The 21,696-nt window shown below is 38.3% G+C and overlaps 1 protein-coding gene across 2 annotated transcripts in view; it reads left to right on the top strand.

Moving 5' to 3' along the window:
- The first annotated feature begins 17,122 nt into the window (after positions 1-17,122).
- The window catches only part of CHD1 (chromodomain helicase DNA binding protein 1), a 134,171-nt gene continuing 129,597 nt past the window's right edge, over positions 17,123-21,696 (top strand). For both annotated transcript variants that reach the window (XM_043967415.1, XM_043967407.1), the window contains exons 1-2: positions 17,123-17,289; positions 19,642-19,821. In XM_043967415.1, the coding sequence (XP_043823350.1) occupies positions 19,769-19,821 (53 nt within the window). In that variant the 5' untranslated portion in view covers positions 17,123-17,289; positions 19,642-19,768. The remainder of the gene's footprint in view (positions 17,290-19,641; positions 19,822-21,696) is intronic.

The raw sequence follows: 21,696 nt of genomic DNA, 5'->3' as shown, positions 1-21,696 counted from the left end.
ATTCTTCAATAGGTTCCTTTCTATTAAGAGAATGGCACGAAGATAGAGCTATGAAATACTTTATTCTACCCATTTCAATTTTGTTCTTCCCTGGCATTTTCATTGCCATGTAAACACTACATGATATTGGATCCTGGGATCAGACAAAAGACAACATGATGTCTATCAGCACAAATAGCAGTGAATAGACAGAAGTATAAGGTTTGTGTTCTGTATGTTCAAATGAGGTACTACTGATCCATACCATTCACTTAGAGAATATAAGTATTAGCGAGGCTTTGGAGCTTTTATATATACATGCAGAAAAAAGCATATGGAATATGTTAGTAGTGGCCATGGTATGTATGTGCATACAATCAGGAAAAAGTAAGTTAATAGAGGTATTAATATGTTATGAGGAGTTTTTGAGACTTTATATGGATTCACTGCCAGTTTCCACTCTGATCACAGCTGAGATTCTGTAAATAAATTACTGAAGGACATTATCACTTTGGGAAGTGTCAAGAAACCTAGAACTAATTCTTGCTACTCTTAGTGAAACCCACAGCCTAAGCATCTTGAAACCATTCATGAAAATGTTAAGACCTAGAGGCCTGAGTAGAAGACTGAGGGTAATCAACATGTGGCATTTGCAATGCATACATACAATGCTATCAAGAAGTTTGCCAAAGAATTCATTTCATATCTGTAGGTATTTTGTTTAGAGTCATGTTTAGCTACTGACTTGTGCTTTGGAGTTTCTAAAGATGGAAAACACATAGAGATTCCATGCATCATCAGCGTATCTTGAGTGAAGCTTATCATTTAGCCTTAAGCTTAGAAAAGCTCTAATAGAAAGAAACAGTGGGGTTATACTTGAGTTAATTGTCAAAAATTTTAGCAAGTGGATAGAGTTCTGCTACGAAATGATGTACAAACAAAACAAAACAAATGGTATGCAAAGAGCACATAAGATGGTGGAATTATATAAAAAGTTATATGGTAGCAAATAGATTTTGAAAACTGGGCTACTTCCCACACTACAAAATAGCCCTAGAAAACAGCTGATTATCTACATTGTAATATATCATAACAATCTCTTGCTTCTAGTGGAAGGAGTTAGATATTATAATGAATTTTTGGAAAAAAAGGATAAAAATTCATCCAAATGGGCTCCAACAAGAAGAGCCTACTCAGTGGTTACTGAAGGATTGTTCGAACTAGACAGTGGCTGGTATAATGAGACTCAGATTATGGTTCAGATGAGGACACGATGTGTTGGTACCCACCAGAGGTAAACAGGAAGTAAACAGTCTATCTCAGCCTGAGGCAGATCTCTGTTCAGATGTTGTAGGGATAAAACCAATCAGCACTTTCTTTTGGGCAAAATATTCCACGATTTGAAGCCCCCTATATAATAAAGGTCATTCACAGCAAGTTGGAGATACTGACAACCAAGCTAAGACACCCAAAAGTTTAGGAGGTTACAGTAGAATTGATAAACCTATTTGGCTAGTCACTAAACCATTTTATGATGTCAGGAAAAATGGAAGAAGTAATTAGCCATGTAAGCTGGACAATCATCACTGCCACAGTACATACAATAGCTACTTTGTGTTTTGTTATGTGATATGTGACTTTGAAGTGCCAGAACTCCGAAGCTTTTCAAGATACAGTTAAGGGAAGTGGAAGTTAGCCCTGGCATGTGGAAGGGAAAACAATCATTTTCCACAAGTACTACATGAACAACTAGATGATATGAAGCAAGACTTTAAAAGAATGTAATACAAATTCTGGGGGAAAGTACAGTAGTATGCTTCAATCAAATAGCAGACTCCCTAAAAACTAGAATAAAATAAACATCAATCAATACCTTCATGAGAGAGTAAGAAATATAATAACAAAGTTAAAAGACTAAAAAAATGAGGTGGGGAAGTGAAGAGAAAGAACTTTAATGGAACAAAAAATTGGAAGTATGTGTGATAAAAAAAGAATAGAGCTGAGCAAGACTTTGAAATGCAAATACAAGTCAAGAGAAACCTATAAAGGTAAATCTACTTGAGCAATTGGGAAGGTTGTATGCTGTTGCATACTGGCATTCTAATGGGGGAGAAGAAACAAATGCCCCTTCAGAACCATATCTTCAAAGGTTTTTTGAAGTAGCTAACAGGAAAAACAAAGGGCCCAAGTGGATTGGCTCTGTTGTAAGGTTAAAAGGGTGAAAAATAATGGAAGGTAAAAGGAACGTGTAACATGATATTTCTCATAATGGTTGGGGAGAGGCCATGAGACAAGCAAACAGAACCCTCTCCTCTTAACTTCCCTATTACTGTGGAAGGCACTGCTACCCTCCCAGACAGGCTCACAACCCAAGTGTCATCCTCAAATTCTCTCACCCCCTATTCAATCTGTTACTCAGCACTGTTAATTCTACACTCAAAATACCTCTTGTATATGCATCCTTCTCTCTTCTGTCTCTGCTACCACAGCATACTTGGGACTACTGCTATAACCTACTGGTTGGTTTCCTTGCTTCAAGTTTCTCTCCACTGAAGTTCATTCTTCACTGTATCAAAATGGTCTTCCCAAAGGTTAAGTATGACTATGTTACCCCATCTTCCTCCCTTCCCCACCCCCCTCCACTAATCACCTCCAGTGGTTCCATTATCTCTAGGATCAAATATAAAGTCCTCTGGCTTTTTAAATCCTTCATAACCTGGACCATTTCTAATCATCTTCCTCTCCATTTCTGGACTCTTCCTCCTTATCTCTGCTTCCTAGCTTCAAGTCTCAACTAAAATTTTACCTTTTATGAAAAGTCTTTCCTATTCTCCTAAATGCTAGTGCCTTCCCTCAGTAATTAGCTCCAATTTGTCATCTATTTATCTAGTAATATATATTTTAGAATATATTGGCTACACATAAGAGAAACGTATACAAATGTAGATACACACATGTGTATACATACATAGTTGTCCTATCCATGTGTGCATGCCTAGTGTCTACACTTCTACATAGTTGCTTGTATGTTATCTTCCCCATTAGATTGTGAGCACAAAAATACTCTTTTTGCTTTTTTCTTTATCCCCAGAACTTAGCACAATGTTTGACAAATAGTAGGTGTTTAATAAATTCTTGCTGACTTGCTTTCATGAAGGAAGGTTTCTGGGAAATGTGACGGGTAAAACTAAATGTGTGTGGTTACCCTATCTGTCCCCTTGCTAGGACAAAAGGTTAACAGTTTAGGTATTAAACATTTATTAAAATATATTAGAGGTTAACAAAGATAGAACAAGTGTCTCTGAAAGAACAGGAAAACCCGGGGCAGCTAGGTGGCACAGTGGATGAAGCACCGGCCCTGGATTCAGGAAGACCTGGGTTCAAATCTGGCCTCAGACACTTGGCAACTTACTAGCTGTGTGACCCTGGCCAAGTCACTTAACCCCTGTTGTCCTGAAAAAAAAATTAAATAAAAAAATAGGAAAATCCTAATTACCTCAACCACTCCTGGTTCAGTTGCCAACCCAAGTTTCCAACCACCAACTGCCAAAACCAACTGCCTCACACACTGCTTCAAGCTGATTGGTTAAGGGTGGTCTCATGTTGATGTGAGGTAACTTCAGGACACTGAACCTTATAAAGGTCATCCCATGTTCTCACAGCAGGGGGCCTCTGGTAATAATAATATTCTCACACTACCCCTTGTGCTTCATTAAGAAACAGTTTCCTTAAATGAAGCAATAACATTATATATACTTATAACTAACAATTTAAAGGAATTAAAAAAAAGAAATTGAACGATGCATTGACAAAAACTAAAAGGGGCACTCCCCTTTAGTAGGTGGACATTACAAATAGTGTATACAATGGGAAAAGGAAAACAGGAAAATGTCCATTTAAGTTTTTATAAGTCTTTTCTCAGATGATTTTTGGGATGTCCTCTGGGTATAGCTCTGGATTCTGGCTCCAGATCTTGGGCATGGTCTCAGGTGTGGTTGTAAAGAATAGTCTCTCAGGTATTTCAGATACTGATGATCAGCTAGAAAGTCTCCTTAGCTGGAAAATTTCCTACAAAACTGATCTTAACACAACTTTAAATAACTTTGCCAATAACCAAATCAAACAATGAGGGTTCTCAAAAACATATCTAAGGAAATTCAGAATCTTAAGAGATATAATAAAAACAAAAATTGAATTTATTACTATAACCCCCCCCCCGCGCACCCCATGGGGAATAAATTGAGAAGACAATTGTGATATGAATTAAGAAAATAATATTTTTCTTTGTTTCATCACTTTTTGCATCATCTGCCTTTTTATCCTCATGCCATTATGAGAAATTAAAGAATGTAATATAACTGGTAATAGATGCCAAGGCCAAATTCAACATTGTATCCATCATGACATGAGATAATTATGGGGTTACCATAAAAGGACGGAGGAGGAAGAGAAATGAGCATTGCCAAACTTCGTGGTTCTGCAGTCAGCTAATGCAGTATGTTGAGGAGAAACTGAGTCAGGCTTAATCAGATGCAGAGGATTGAGATGTTCATGGCATCAGGTATATAGGAGGGGGAATCAAACTCAGGAGTAGAATGAGATAGCATAGCCCAGCCGTCTGGTGCTAGGTAGGGGAAAATTAAACCAAGAGAATCCAACCTCAACTCTTGCCAATAGCCTTTCTCTAGGCCTTTCCCAAGGCGGTGCAGTACCTAGACTTCATGTATGTCTCCCCTTCTGTGATAGTTCAAAGCCTGCTCATGTATGTATTCCTCTCATGGATGGCTGGCATCTTGGCTGCTCTGATCTGATAACTCAGAATAAAGAAAATTAATATCTCAAATGGTAAATTCCGATAATCCAAGTCTCATATGGATTTAACTGAGAACGAGACAGCAAAAAATGTGAATTTGCTTTGATTCAGAATATAATATACAATATGCAATGATTCCAAATAATAACTTTTTAAAAAACACTTTAGGTATTAAACATTTATTAAAATATATTAGAGGTTTACAAAGAGAGAACAAGTGTCTCTGAAAGAGACTGAACCACTCCTAGTTCAGTTATCAACCCCACAAGGTTCCACCACCAACTGCCAAAACCAACTGCCTCACACACTGCTTCGAGCTGATTGGTTGAGGGTGGTCTTATGTTGATGTGAGGTAACTTCAGGACACTGAACCTTATAAAGGTCATCCCATGTTCTCACAGCAGGGGGCCTCTGGTAATAATATTCTCACAAGAATAAGCATCAGGTAAACCACTCTCATCTGGAAAGAGGGTTGAAAATATATATATATATATATATATATATATATACACACACACACACACACACACACACACATATATACACACACTTCAAATTACCCAGTTTTGCGTAGAAATACATCAAACTCAAAAAACAAAAAGGGATAGGGAAGAGTGGTTAAGGAGAATGGGGGGAGGGAACAGTAACAAGCACAACAAATTTCTTGATCCTGAAGAGAGTGTTAAAAGGGAAAATGAAAAACAATACCAAGGTGGTATGCATCATTTGGGGGCAAATTGTTGAACAAATCGTGGCATATGGATGCACTGGAATATAGTGTTATAAAAAAAAATGATCAGAGATGATTCAGAGAATGCTGGGAAGAATGAACTGATTCAGAGAAAAATGAGCACAACCAGAACAATTTATATAGTGACATCTTGAGGACGTGATGAACATGTCACCCACCTCCTGAGAGGTTATAGACTTAAAGTAAACAGAATTATACATTTTTGGACACAACTGCTACGTGGCTATTTTGATTTTCACTATGCTTATTTGTTACAATTTTTTTTCCTCCTATGTTTTTATTTGGGGAAGGGGACAAAAGTGAGCAGAACTCTTAGCAAGTTAAAAACAATAAGGTCAAAAAACCATTTTTATAATTTCACAGAGAAAAGATCCAGCCATTCTGGAGAGCAATTTGGAACTATGCCCAAAGTGCTATGGAACTGTGCATAATCTTTGATCCAGCAATACCACTGCTAGGTTTATATCCCGAAGGCATCCCCCAAAAGAGAAAAATACCTATTTGTACAAAAATATTTATAGCAGCTCTTTTTGGTCTAAGAATTGGAAATCAAAGGAATGCCCATCAATTTGGTAATGGCTAACCAAGCTGTGGTATATGATGGTGATGGAATATTATTGTGCTGTATGACAAGCAGGATGATTTCAGAAAGGTCTGGAAAGACTTGTATGAACTGATTTATAGTGAAATGAGCAGAACCAAGAGAACACTGTGCACAGAGACTGCAATATTATTTGATTAAGAACTGTGAACGACAACTATTCTCAGTAATACAATGATCCAAAACAATTCCAAAGGACTAATGATGAAGCATATTATCCACCTCCAAATAAAGAACTGATATTCAACACAGACTGAAGCGTGCTATTTTTCACTTTCATTTTTTCCTTTTATTCAAGTTTTCTTATACAAAATGACTAATATGGTGATATTTTACATAACTACACATGTGATCTATATCTGCTTACCACCTCAGGGAAGGGGCAGGAGAGGAAGGGAAGGAGGGATAAAATTTGGAACTCAAAACTTTTTTTTAAATTAATAAAGTATTTTATTTTTTTCCCATTACATGTAAAGATAGTTCTCAACTTTTGTTTATAAAAGTTTTCCAATTTCAGATTTTTCTCCCTCCCTCCCCTCCCTCCCCCCTCCCCTAGACAGCAGGTAATCTGATATAGGTTTTATATATATACATATATACATATATATATATACACACATATACACACACATATATATACATAATAACATTAATCCTATTTCTGTATTAGTCATGTTATAAGAGAAAAATCAGAGCAATGATGAAAAACCTCAAAATAGAAAAAACAACAGCACCAAAACCAGAAGAAATAGTATGGTTCATTCAGCATCTATACTCCACAGTTTGTTTTTTTTTTTCTTGGATTTGGAGATCCTCTTCTATCATGAATTCCCTGGAACTCTTCTGTACCATTATATTGGTGAGAAGAATATAGTCCATCACAGTAGATCAACACTCAATATTGATGATATCGTGTACAATGTTCTTCTGGTTCTGCTCATCTCACTTATCATCAGCCCACACAAGATCCTCCAGGTTTCTCTGAACTCCTCCTGATCATTGTTTCTTACAGCACAATAGTATTCCATTGTATTCATATACCATAACTTGTCCAGCTACTCCCCAATTGATGGGCATCCCAATTCCTTGCCACCACATAAAGAGCAGCTATAAATATTTTTGTACATGTGGGTCCCTTTCCCCCTTCCATGATTTCTTTGGGAAAAAGACCCAAAAGTGGTATTTCTGGGTCAAAGGGTATGGACAGCTTTATCGCCCTTTGGGCATAATTCCAAATTGCTCTCCAGAATGGTTGGATCAGTTCACAGCTCCACCAACAATGCATTAGTGGAACTCAAAACTTTTAATAAAAATTGTTTATTATTTTTAAAAAAATAGTTTCACAGAGAACAGAAGTTTAGGACACAAAAAGGATAATGTTTGAAATATGTTGAATTTATTAGTCTTTTAAGAAGCAAGCAATATGGATACTCATTTTTTCATATATAATTTTCTCTGTATCCTATGCATATGGAGGTATTTTTGGAGTGTTTGAGAATTTTAAAAAAGGAAATAAAAAAAAAACTAGTTATGTCTTATATCTTGATAAATTAATGTCCAAAGAGTTAGTGGTACATTTTTTTCTATTATAAAGGGTATTTATCAGGTTCTTTTTTATCATTTATCCCTTTATTTTTACTGTTACAGTTTGGAAATGGACACAATTTTGACTTTTTTTCCCCTTCTGGTTGGAAAGCCCTACTACTTTACTAATGTTGTCTATTACCTCTATTTTTTTTTTATTATCCTGGGTTTTCTGGGTAAGATAGATTTTTAAATTTATTCTGAATATTTGCTCCTGCAATTTTTTTTCATGCCTTGTTACTTCCAAATATTACAAATGCATATTAAATAGGAATGGCAAGAGTGGATTCCTATTTTACTTGTTTGATTGGGAACCTTTCTAGCATTTTATCATTGTACATATTAGTTCCAGGTTCCTATTGTATACATCTTATGATATTAAGGAAAAGTTCCTTTTATTCATAGCCTAATAAAAGATATTTCCCACATTACCTATGAAGTCAAATCCCAAAGAAGTTGCATAAAATATCTTTTCTTTGGGGAAGTAATTTTATTGCTGTTCAAAACCCAGATGTGGAAAACTCCTACTATAATAGGTCAGCACTCTTCTACAACTTATGGTCTTAGAATTTTATGTGACTTATTCATGGTTGCACAGCTAATCACAGAACTTCAGAATTGGAAGGGACCTGAGTAACAATGTAGGCCATCTCATCCCCCAAAAGAATTTCCACTCGGTTTGATAGATGGTCGGTCATCCAGTCTCTTCCTGAAGACCTCTGAGGGGATACTCACTCTCCTGAGAGAGCTTATTTCAGATGTTGGATAGGGTTGTTAGGAAAATTTTCTTGATAGGATGCAAAATTCTATCCATTTCTCCATAATGTACTCATAAGGTAAAATATACTAAATTTCTTTCTCATAATGAACTTCAAATACTTAGACAACTATCATGTTCTCCTTGAATCTTTTCTTCTTCAGGATAAACATCCCCAGATCTTCTGACCTATCCTCAGTGTCATGGGTTCCAAGCATTTCTTCATTCTAGTTACCTTCATTAGGATCTTCTATAATTTAGCAATCTCTTTTCTGATCTGTGGTACTCAGAATTGAAAACAATGCTCCAGATTTGGCCTGACTACACAGAACAAAGGGACTCTTGTCTCTTTATTCCTGGAAGCTATATTTCTCCTACTGCAGTCCAACATCACAATTTTCTTGGCTAAAACATGGTATTTTTTTTTTTTTTGACCACACTAAGCTTACAATCCACTAAAAACCCCAGATCTTGTTCAAACTGCTAAGGATACCTCCCCTATCAAGTATCGGTAAAGTGCATTTTCTAAATCTGTTTGTTTCACCCAATTTCATTTTGTCAGATCCAGCCCAAGTCATCTGTGAAGATTGTTTTGAAATGTCATCAAATATATCAACAATCCACTTTTTTACCCGCAAATTTGACAAGCATGCCATCTATGTCTTTGCCCAAGTTTTTCACAAAAATGTTAAATCCAAAGGGCCAAGCATTGATCTCTGTGGAACTCCACTGAAGACTTCCTTCCACAATGAAATGAATAATTAATGTTTTGGGTTTGGTCATTCAATTACTTCTGAAACCACCTAAGTGTACACTCTCCCATCTTTTTCAAAAGAATGAAATAGGATACTTTATGAGATATTTCCCTAAGCTCTTGATAAAATAGATATCTCTAAGGCATACCCCAACCTAACAATTTAGCATTACCTTGTCAAAAAGAAAATGTTAACATGACATTACTTGTCCTTGATGCAGCCATGCTGGCTTTTAGTGATATGCTTTTAATTTCTTTACCATTATGTTCTAGATTTTGGCCAATAAACAATTAAATTATTTGGATCAAAGTCTTCAGAATCTATTCTCTTTACACATATACATCTGCCTTCCTTTTTTAAAAAAATTGGACATTTGTCCTTTTCTAATCGTGTTCCATGTCTTGTTCTCCATCTTTTAAATGATGCTGATAGTGTCTCAGCAAGTATATCTAGGGATTGAGTTAGAGTTTTGACCTCAGAATCAGAGAACAGCCACTTTACTTTTTACTTATACATGAAGAAACTAAGGTAGTATTCAGATGACTTGAATTCAAGGGCAGCTAAATGTTTTCTTACTTTATTCTCTCATATATCATGGGTATACTCTATTAGCAATCATTTTTCTTTCCATCATTCAAAAGTCATTTTCCTTCACAAAGAAAATAGAAAAGAACTGAGCAGCTCTGTTTTCTTTTGGTCATATTATTGTTCCTTACTTTCACTGATCAACTGGATCTCCAACACAGTTAATCCCCCCCCCCTTTTTAAATCTGTAGCTATTCTCACTAGCTTCCACTCTAAGCATTAACCCTCCTGAAACTATTCTTAAAGTATCATGTCACATTTCTGTATTCTGGCTATCTGTCTTTGACTACAACTTTTGTAAATATCTTTACAAAAGAATGGTCAAATTTTCTGGAAAAAAAAATGTTGTTCTCTACATATTTAAGTGGTTCTATTCTGACAATCCCCCCAACCCTTCTTCATTAGCAATCTCTATAGTTTTCAGATACAGGACTTAAAACTAATCTTCTTTACTTCAAAGTTGTTCCTCTAGTCACACCATGTTGTATTTCATCTGTAAAAGACATCATCTACAAAATGTATGATAGGAAAGGGTTGGATTACTCACATGTCAATAATGATGGGCAACAAATGTACAGCTCTAGCACTGTGGTAAAGAATTAAACCATGAATTAAGATTTTTAGTGTATTGAGTTGGTCATATATGAGAAGCTATAAAAAAAATCATGTTATATATCTAATTGCTTAAAATCTCATGATTACTGAGAACAATTTAAAGTAAGGGAAAAAAGAGAAACTTCTGTTGTCCAAAACAGTCATTTTTTCTTCCCTAATCCAGGGTTGGTCTAAGAAATGAGTCTTTTCCAAATGAAAACTTTTTTAAAAAAAAGCATTCACTAACTTCAGTATTTCTGCTCTCCTTGTCCCTTTTCCTTCTCTTGTAAGGACTGTAACTTCCTACCCAATGACCTGCAAAGTCATACTAATGTTTATGTCTTTAATCTTGGGGAGGTGGGAAATGAAAAATGCATTACAGCTTTCCCTCTGAAATTGGACTAATACTGCCAAGCCTCTAAATGATTTAGAGTATCTACAGTGTGTCTAGCAATTGACATACCACTGTTCCTTAAATGTTTTGAGCATGCCGATTCATGGTTTCCTATTAACTAATTTTAACATGAAATGTATCTGTTGCAACTCATCTCTAATATTGTTTTACTTTCTTAGTTCCTCAAAATTTGTGTCATTTGAGGAACCTATGTTACCGGCTATAAGCAGAGGTGATTGTAGGCAAAATTGAGAAGTGTTTTTCAATCCTGTCAACTTCCTACTTGAGCACCATTCTTTCTTTCACCTCCATATCCCTTATGATCAGTCTTATGTTGTTGCCCTTGGTTTCTGGTCCTCCCCTAAGAACTGTAGTAATTCTGGTCTTGTCTTTCTATTCTCTTATGAACTTAACAGGAAGTTATGCCATTCAAAACCAAAGTAATTAGCTAAGTGCCAAATTGAAAAGGTTCATATTAAGTAATTTAAAATAAGGAATTAATTATTGGTAATTGTTACACTTTTTTTCCTACTTATCTTTTTTATAAAGGAGACAACAGACCTTTACTCACTTCAAAGTCATTATGGAGAAGATTACAAAAAGGAAGTTGACCTGGCCATCCAGTAAGAATAGGCAACAGATAACCCACATACTAGTTCTACACTTGAGACAGTAAAAAAGAAAAAAAAAAGGATGACTCAAGTGTTGAGTACATTTCTATAGAAGATTTACAGGAAATATGGGCAATAAATGGCATTATAAGGCATAGAAGGGGGCTTTAGTCTGTATTTATGCCACCAGGGATTCATCAAAACACTAATACCTTTATGAAAGGATTACTAATGAAATTTTAAGTGGTAATAGCAGCATATTTATAAGGTTCATGTCTTACCATCTCTTAGCTACCAACAAAACCATGTACTAGAGCTATGAATAAGCCCCTCCCACAAAAATTAAAAATCTACAAAGATGATTGTTAGGACTTTTTTCTATTTAATTTTGATCTAAATCTGATTTTATGTTTCATTTAAGTGCTTTTCATATGAAGTTTCTAACAGTAAAGTTAATCTGATCCAGGAAAGTATATTAGGCTTATGTTCTTCTAACCTCATGTAGTATGAATTTTGTTTTTATTAGTGAAGATCACATAACAAAACCTCATAACATGACCCAGTTAAGCACTGAATGTGATGCATTATGAACCTCTTTTGGACCTCACCTAAAATAAGGGTGTGTGTGTATTAGGGGAAAGAGACAGAGAAGCGCAGTACTGAGCACAGGCTCATCCATTTCAATGTTTCTTACAATGGATCCTGAGCATGGTTATCGGGGGATTCAAGTGTTTATTTCCCAGTGTAGTTTCCTATGGATGATATTCTTTTGGAAATTAATGTGCTGCCATAAATATAAAAAATATATAAGCCAGGTCTTTTCTTTCTTTGAGTCTAATTTTCAAGGAAAAATATTTACCTATCTTCATCAAATATTGTGTGTCAGATATATCCTAAGAATAACATTACCCAAAATAAAACTGAAAAATCTATGTAGATTCAAACATAAAAAAACCAAACCCGCTAGATTTTCTCCATTGGCTTGAATACGCTTAATTGTAATTAAAACTAATCAAGGGGTAAAAAATCAAGCTGGGTTAATTAGGTAAAGTATGGGAACAAAACAATTGTCTAGAAAATTAAGGATAAACACACTTTTGCATCAATGTTTTGGCTGCTTTAAACAAAAAGGAATCAAAAAATTATTGTTCCAATTTTCCACTTAGCTTGAATTTGTAGATAGAGCTTGAATCTTCCCATTTACCTGGTATATATCTTGTATGTACCTAGTTATTTACATGTAATTTTCCCCCTTTAAAATGTATACTCCTGGGGGCTGCTAGGTGGTGCAGTGGATAAAGCAACAGCCCTGGATTCAGGAGGACCTGAATTCAAATCCAGCCTGACACTTGACACTTACTAGCTGTGTGACCTTGGGCGAGTCACTTAATCCTAACTGCCCAGCCCCCCCCCCAAAAAATGTATACTCCTAAGGCAGGGACTGCTTTAATCTTTCTCGAATCCCCAGCATTTCTTACAGTGCCCAGGGACACAGTAAATGTACATAGTAAAATGTTTGTTGACAGACTGAATAACTGTTTTGCAAGTTTTAGGAATTAAAGTACTAGAATGGCAACCACAATCTTAAATGGTGAGTAGTTTATTGAACAAGACATGACTTGGGAAGGATCTTACCTTTATAAAATACAAATGGCAATCTAACTCAACTTCTAATTGGCTGAATGATCAAGTCATAAAGAATATAAGATGCTTAATTTCTTTTCTTTTTTTTTAATGTACCTAAAGGCTAAGACTGTGCAAAAGTTCATTTTCAAGATACACTTAATTTATAGTCTAAGGTTGGCATTGTACTGTTATTTCCATTAATGTATTAATAATTGTTTTTTGCAATTTAAGAATCTTCACTAAGTGTATTTTTGTTGTGACAGCTGTTGTCTCTTATCCTATGTTACTTAATTTATATTCTAGTAATGTAAATTAGAAGTCTGTGAGGAAAAAAGGGTCCATGAATTGAGGCATCTCTTGCTTGGTGCAAGCATACTGCATTTTTTTTTTTTTAAATCAACTATTTAGTTACTTGAGGGAATGTAACTTAAGTTTATGATCTCGTTAATCTTTACAACTTCTCTTTGAAAATGACTAAATATATTTCCTTTACAAAGTTGGGGTTAAGGGAGAAAATGATGACACATCAAGTTTCTAGAGGAAAGATTTTGAACTCATGTGTCTTTCCATCCAATGTTTCTTTTCCTCTTGCACCTCTTTAATCTAAAATAAATTTTACACTAACGTATTTCACTCAATTTTTGGACAGCCAAATTGTTGGGAGTTTTCCTCCCTAACTTTAAGCCAAAAGTTGCCTAATTTCTATTCTACGTCTACTCTCTGGGGCCAAGGAGAATATATCTAATCACTTTCCACATGGCAGTTCTTAAATAATTGAAGACAGTGATCATGTTTCCCCTAATTTTTTTTTCCAGGCAAAACATTCTCAGGATCTTCAATTGTTCCTTGTAGAGAATGATTTCAAGCTCTTTCACCCATCCTAGATACCCACCAGCTTAAAGAAGTCCTTCAGAAAATAGGTCACTAAGAACTGGACACTGTCCTTCAGATGAGGTCTAACAAAAGGCAAGAGAACAGTGTAATAATTACCTTTTATTTTTAACACTATTTTTGGAAATGCATTTATATTATATTACTTGACTGTTGAGTTCATCACAAAAACCCCACATCTTTTACCTGCCTCATCTCCCTTACCCATCTTGAGGCAATTGACTTTCTGGATCAAAATGGAGGAATTGATTCTTTAAAATATTAGATTTTATTTAATAGATTGCATATTTCATAAAAATCTGTCAAGACCTTTTGGCATATCAATTCTGTCACCCAAATTATTATCCCTCCAAGTTTCACATTGTCAACAAAAGCATGTCATCTTGGCCTTTATCAGTCATTAATAAAAATATCCAATTTAACAGGCAAAGGACAGATCCCTAGGGAATTCCACTAGAGACAACCATTCAATTAATAAAAATTTATTAAGCAGCTAGAATTTGCAAAATGTTGTGCTGGGGAAACAAAGGCAAAAATAAATTCTACACAAATTCTTATATTCCATATACATTTATTTTTCCCTCAAGGAGCTTATTATTTCCCAGGGATTAAAACAGGTATGAGTCACCATAAATTGAAGGGGGTGAGGGGAAAAGATCAAGAAAGGCATCAGTAGAAAATGGCACCTAACCCGGGCCTGGAATGCATCTAGAGAGCCTAAAGATAGAAATAAGAGGACATTTCAGACCTTTAAAGCCTGTGGCAACGTGGTTGCTTCCTATCTTCCTAGTGGTTTTATGCTTTATTCCCTTCCATGCAATGTGTGATCAAGCTACACTGACCAACTCGTTTGTACATAGTTGTCTGTATGTTATGTTCCCCCTTGGATTTCATGTTCCTTGAGAGTAGAGAGACTGCCTTTTGCCTTTCTTTGTATGCCAGTACTTAGCAGTGTCTGCAAACAGTAAGCACTTAATCAATGTTTATATTTACTGGCTGACTTCCTAGCAGACACTTCACCTCTGCACCAGTGGTCCAGCATTAGCTTCCCTGGCTTCCTTTCAAGATTCAACTCAAATTTCACCTTTGACAGGAAGCATTTCCCAATCACTCCTGTGGATAGTGCCTTTTATCTGAGTTACCTTTCATATAATCTTTACACTTGAGATGTGCAGTTATTTATATGCTATCTCACTTATTAGAATGTGAACTCCTTGAAGGCAGATAAGGTGTTTTTTTAAAAATTTTCTTTGTATCACAGCCACAGAGCAAGTACTTAATACTTGTTGATTGACTTCTACTCCTGCTTGAAAACATTTGGCTAATTATGTAAAGGAAAAGATTGTCAGGGAAGACACTGGAAAAATTAATAATCATTATTTGGATCTGGTCAAACAATCAAGTCTGAATTCACTTAAATGTATTGTTACTTTTCTACCTGTTCGACTAGGAGGTCATGAGAGACCATGACAAATACCTCAGTGAAATTTGAGTATACCACGTTTTATGAAATTGCTTTGATTTACCAGTTTAAATAAACAATCTTTCCAAAAATCTTTTAATATGCTGAACGAAGCCCCAAGCCAGATGTCTAATGTTAACAGAGTATTTGAAATACATAGATCCTGGGAGAAGTATCAAGTAGGGATAGTACATAATGTAAAACTAGACAATTGTTAACCTATTTGTGGATGGGATGTTATATAGTTTGCCTCACTCCACTTTCACCAAATGTAACATAAGAATATAAAACTAATCCATTGGGTGACCCAGTGAATAAGAGAGAAACATTAAGAAATAATGAAACTGGTGTGGTTCAAGACCACTGACGGGAGGTTGGCAATTATGAGGCTCAACTAATGCCTTTACAGAAAGTCAACATACACATTCATTAAGTGATTATTAGGTGCTTTTTTGTTATTACTCTTATTAATCGGTGTTATTAAGAGGGTGAGGATACAAAGAAACCCCCGCGCCCCCAATTCCAACAAAACGTCTTTAAACAGTTAACAAAACCAAACAAAAACTAAGCTTGAAAAGCAGTATGGAGCTAGAATGGGACTTGGAGAAGCCAGTTACTGTTTAACACGGGGAGAAAAGGTGTAACCAAGGCCTGACGTTGCAATCAATGGAAAGAAATAAAACATTTAAGCTCCACCACTGTGGAGCAGCGGTTACAAACTCAAGCCCCTTAAATTACAGTCTCTTTGCAGTAACCACTTAGCGCAGAAAGGGGAGCCCGAAAGGTGACAGGTTTCTCCAGCCCCCGCCCCAGTAAAGAAACGAGACGTGTTCCCCCCCCCCCCCCAGCCTCCCAGTCCCCCGCCCCCTTCCCAAACCACGTCCATAGGAAATAATCGCAAACCCGAAACCAGGTCTTCTAAAAAGGCCGTTGCCCAAGTTAAGGGGAAAGGGTGACGAGTTGCCCAAAAGCGAGGTTTCCGGGGGAGGAAAGCGAGGTAGGGAGTCCGGCCCCTCGGACTGGCGGCGTCCGCGACTTCTCCGAGAGCGGCCGGGGAACAAGGCCGGGCGTCGGCGTAGCTCCTCGGAGGTGCCCTCCGGCCCCACGAAGAACGCCGTTCGCACGGACGTGGCCGCGCAGCTTCCGCGTCCAGGTCACAGGCGCCGCACTGGCCAACGCAGCGCGAGCTTCCGCCTCTTAGAACCCCCGCCGAGGCCGAGACTGAGACCTCAGAGGCCGCCAGGGCAGAAGAGGCCGCGGGCCGCCCGGAGCGCCACCACAGACTCCGCCCCCTCCCCCACGCGCAAACTCCAGCTTCACGACGTGCGCGAGCCCGCTCCGCTCTCGGAGAGGGGAGGGGGCGGCGGGGAGCCGACGTCGCGCGGGAGGAGGCGACGCGGTGACTGAGGCGGAGCCGGAGGAGGAGCAGGAGGAGGAGGAGGTTTCGCTTGGCGTCATGGCGGCTGCTGGGAGGCGATAAGCGGCGGGAGCGGGAGCGCGCGCGCTCGCGGACGGCTCGTTACTTCTCTCTCCTCTTCTCTCTCTCTGTTTGTGTTCCAATAATGAATTGATTGTTGTAGCCACAACTGAGACTCACCAGTTCGTGCCACGGGCCAGGGTTTCCCCTTCCCTCCTCGCCCTCCTCCCCTTTTTCCCTCCCTTTCCGTACACACGCGCGCACACAGACATACACACATACGCTCACACACATACGCTCACACACACACATACACATACACACGCGCGCGCGCGCGCGCACACATACACACACAGACACTACCCGGACGACCGGGACCAGAGTCTCTCCACAGCGGCCGCAGCGCGGCCCGGGCTCCGGGAGGAGACCAGCAGAGTCCCACCGCCGGCCGGGGACACCCTTCCCACAGGTAAGGAAGGGGAGCCGGCCGCGGCGAGGGCCTGAGGGCCGGCTGGGGCCGCGACTGCAGGGGGAGGGAGGCCCTGCCCGGCCGGAGGCGGCTTCTCCGTGATGGCCGAGTGCAGCGGCCCAGCGGCCCTTGGGCGGGCGGGATGGGGGAAGGAAAGCGGGCAGGGCGGCCAGTAGAGGCCCGGGGCTGTGCGGCCCAGCGGAGGAGATCGAGCCCGGGCCGGGGCTGGGGAGGGGGGTTACCGAGAGGCGGCGCGTGGGATAGGGAAGTGTGTGGATGTGTGTGCGCGAGTGTGCGTGTGTGTGCGGGGAGGAGGGCGCTTCGGGAGCCAGGGGAGGGAGAGCGGGGAATGTTTCCCCCTCTCTTGCGGAGTCGCCATCGCTTAGGCCTTCCCGGTGCGGTGCCTCGGAAAGAGCGAGGAGGAAAGTGGAGAGAGGAGCCAGCACTTTCTGGCTGCCAGCCCCGCAGCATCCAGCACGTGGGGAGCTGGGGGGGGGCGGCGGCGGGCGGGGCCCCAAGTGCGGGAGTAGACGCTTAGGGACTGGGCTGGAAGTGGTGCAGGAAAAGGGGGCACCTCGGGGAAGTTTGAGGCGGGAAAGGAGCAGATCTAGGGAGGTGGAGGGCAGCAGCTTTAGAGTATTAGGCTGGAGAAGGAGGGAGGAAAACTCCACTAAGGGATGGAACACTGGATGAGGAAGAGCTGTGTGTGTTTGGGGTGGGGGAAAGACCCCCGTTTTGTAAAATTCAAGGGTGGAGCGGTTAAGGAAGAGCCTCGGGGAGAATCTCGGCTAAAGGTAGTGAAAGGCAGGGGACGATGGTGCACTAGGAGCTTTTGTAGGGGGGAGGTCCTTGACAGAAGGACTCTCTTAAGAAGAGGACTTATTCTGAGAAAAGGGAGAGATGTGGGAGAAAGAATGAGGCTGAAGTATATGCCATAATAGAGGGCTATGCTGAGTGCCAGAAAGAACGAACAAGAAAAGTTCCAAAGATAAGCGGAGTTTCTACGGTGAAGAGAGTTTGGAAGAGGATTTAAATCAAGGATAAACCCTGGCTTATGGGATTTACGGTAGAAGTAGAGTTAATACAGGATGTCTCTAAATTTTTAGTGCAGTTTTCAGCTTCTAAACTTCATTAAGACTTTTGGGACACCTTTTTTTTCACATCAGGAAGAAATGCTGGTGGGACGAACGACCCTTAGGGAACAGTCCTTGCACAGAAGGACCCAGGACCTTATGGAGTTAGTCCCCGTCTCTGTCTGGGATTCTGTTTTCATTGAGCTAATATTTTTCTTTCCATTTTGGTGAAAAGAAATAATCTTGGAAGTGGATTTTTTTTTTCTATGCTGAGCTACACACAACAGTTCTACTCTCAGCAGGCTGTCTTGTTACTTTTTGGCTGAGGAAGGATCTGCTGTCTCCGCCCCTGCTTTTTCCTTTCGCTTCCTTGCCAGAGATCTCCTTTGTTTATTCATTGATGGCTTGTAGGTGACTCTTCTGTTTTGTGTTGCGATCTTGTTTTAAGAAGAGGTGGAGCTACTGTGGTGTCTTAACCCCCCTACTGGAAATCCAAAATTAGTGTCTTGAAATCAGTACTCTTTTAAATTGGACAAAATAAGAATTTAAAGTATACCCCCCCCCCATCAATAACTTTACATTGAAGGAATACATTTACTCTGATTTTTTCCCTCTTTTTTGGTAAATATACTGCAGTTTTACTTTTTTCACTTAGAGATTTGTTTCTCTTACTATATGGAATGGTTGCCTTTATTTTTATGTTTTTTTGGTCTGGACCTGACATTTCTTAGTTGAATTGAACTTAAGAGTTTGGAAGTACAGTATTCCCTACCCGCTGCAGGTTGGTTATTCTGAGAAAGTTGTCTAGGGAAGAGATTGAGTGAGGGACTTGCCCCTCCTGATCATCAGGTCTTGAACCCACATTTTTAGGCTCCAAGGCCAGGCCTCTGTCCACTCTACAACTAGGTTTTTGACTTCACAGTCATGAAATGTTTTATTATGTAAAGCATTTTTTGCTTTATTAATCTTTACAGTTGGACTGATTTTTGTAAATTGGTTTCAGATTGCTACTAAAAATTTATCAATCCTCAATTTTTTCCTAGCGTTTCTGATACAGGTATTATATAGCAATACCGTATTTTGTCAATGAATATCAGCATATTGATGAACTACTGTGCAATACCAGACAATTAGTCATGTGTTAAACAGTTTTTAATATCTTTTAAAAATGATTATCATATCTAGGCAAATTCAAGACAACTTTTAAGTGCCAATTTTGTGTGATTTCCATAGAAATTTTAAGTCTAATTTTAAAGAAAATTATGATTGTTTATTCTAGGTAATTTGAAAAGGGTCTGAAATAACTTGTGACCATTTGGAAGGCAACGAGGAGCAGTCTGAAGTAAACAATCCAGTTTGTAAATAGAAAGGATTTATATTTTATTTTAAACTTCTGACTATTTACAATGAATGGACACAGTGATGAAGAAAGTGTTAGAAACAGTAGTGGAGAATCAAGGTAAGCACCTTTAAAAAAATATTGTATTTGCTATGAGAATGCTGTAGAAAATACTGTGTTTTGCCAAATTTCTTTGCAAAGGACAATATCAACAATTAAATTGCCTTATAGGAAAAGCTTTTCGAACTTTTGGTTTCTTTGGGATATTTAAGTAATTCTGTCACTTTCTTATATTTGAATAGCTACAGAAGCATTGTACATATTTTGAATTTCGAGTTTTGTCCTATCCTGTTACATGGAGGAAAAACTTGATCAAAGAATAAAATTCCACAAAGGTTTCATATCATTTGCTATGATGACTCAAAATTTGCCAGTATAGATAGTAAAGAGAAAGTTTTGTGATAGTTTTGACTGAGTTGCTACTTCCTTTGTTTGGTGATTTCATCCATTTCTGTGATTTCATTAATCACCCCAGTCTATATAACTTCCAAAGCTATGTTTATCCCAAGCCCTTTCCTAGAACTTCAGTTGAACATTTTCAGGTACCTGCTGGACAATTTCTACCGGCACCTTAAATTCAGCATCTCTATAACTAATTCACTAATTCTTTATCTTCCTTTTGTCCCACTCCCCACCTACAAACCTGCCTTCCTCATATCTTTTCTATAGACAGCTTTTTTGTAGATAACTCCACCATGTTTCCTGTCACTTAGGCTTGAAACTTAAGACCCATCTTTGATCCTTTCTTAATTCTTGCTTTCCCAAATCCAGCCATTTACCATATTCTGCCAGTTGTAACATTGAAATATCCTTTATCATCTGAAACCACCTTGTTTCAAGTTTTCATCTCTTTTCCATAGATTACTTTAATAGTTTTCCCAACTTTTCCTGCCTACAAGTTGTCTCTTCTTTAATCCATCCTTCATTTCTGGCCATATAGAACTTTCCTAATGCATTACTCGGATCATTTTAGTCAGCATTTATTGTGTGTACCCATTTCCTTAAAAACTCTGTGGACTCTCATTGCCTACCAAATAAAATTTAAATTAAATATTTTGATACTTGAATGGAAGCTTGGGGTCTTATAGAGAGGACCAGCCTTTGTCTGGAGGGCCTAATTTCCAGTTTTGTTACCCTGCACAAGTAATTTAATCTTTAAGTGCCGACAGGCCATACTCATAGACTTTCAGTTTCTGAATTCTGCATTCCTAAAGGAAATTTTTTGTTCTGAAGTTTTCTATTCATATGGAGGCTTCTTCACAATCTGTTGCCTACTACATTTTCAACCTTGTCTTACCTCATATACATTAGTTTACACATACTCTTGATCGTTACACCAGTCCTTCATTTGAGCCAAATTGGATCACTATTTCCATTTCTCATCTTGCCTACTCTCATCTCAGTGCCTTTTTACCTTCTTTCTAGCTGTCTTTCATCCTTAGCTTGTATTCAGTGCAACATCCCTATCAAAAATCTCCTTTAAATTTAAATCATCCTTTAAAGCTCAGCTGAGATACAACTTTAACAGTCTATCTAGTCAAAAGTAAACGTTCCATCAAAATTCATGACGTTTTTTCCCTTAAGTGCACTCGTTCTGCATTGTACTAGTGTTATTTCTCTATATATCTTAATATATCTTGCCCGTCTTATTTTATCCTTGTATTCTCATAATTTCATCCTTGTATTCCTCTTTGTGTTAGTACAGAGTTTTTTGTTTTGTTTGTAAATGTTGAATTGAATATAAAGAGTATATCTGCCCTCATTTTGTGAGACTATTGATGAAAATGATTAGTCTAGGGCTTTTTTGAATCTGATAATATTTTTTTATTACAAATAGTGTAACCAGTAAAAGAAAAGAGAATGCAATACCTATGTTTTCATCTGACACTTTGTGAATCAAACTTTTATTGCTGAAGTGTTCTTGTGGCCTTCCAA

This window comes from Dromiciops gliroides, chromosome 1 (genome assembly GCF_019393635.1).
Source record: "Dromiciops gliroides isolate mDroGli1 chromosome 1, mDroGli1.pri, whole genome shotgun sequence".
In the NCBI taxonomy this organism is placed as follows: domain Eukaryota; kingdom Metazoa; phylum Chordata; class Mammalia; order Microbiotheria; family Microbiotheriidae; genus Dromiciops; species Dromiciops gliroides.
The sequence above is the reverse complement of the archived record's forward strand: the minus strand, read 5'-3'. Positions and strand labels throughout refer to the sequence as shown.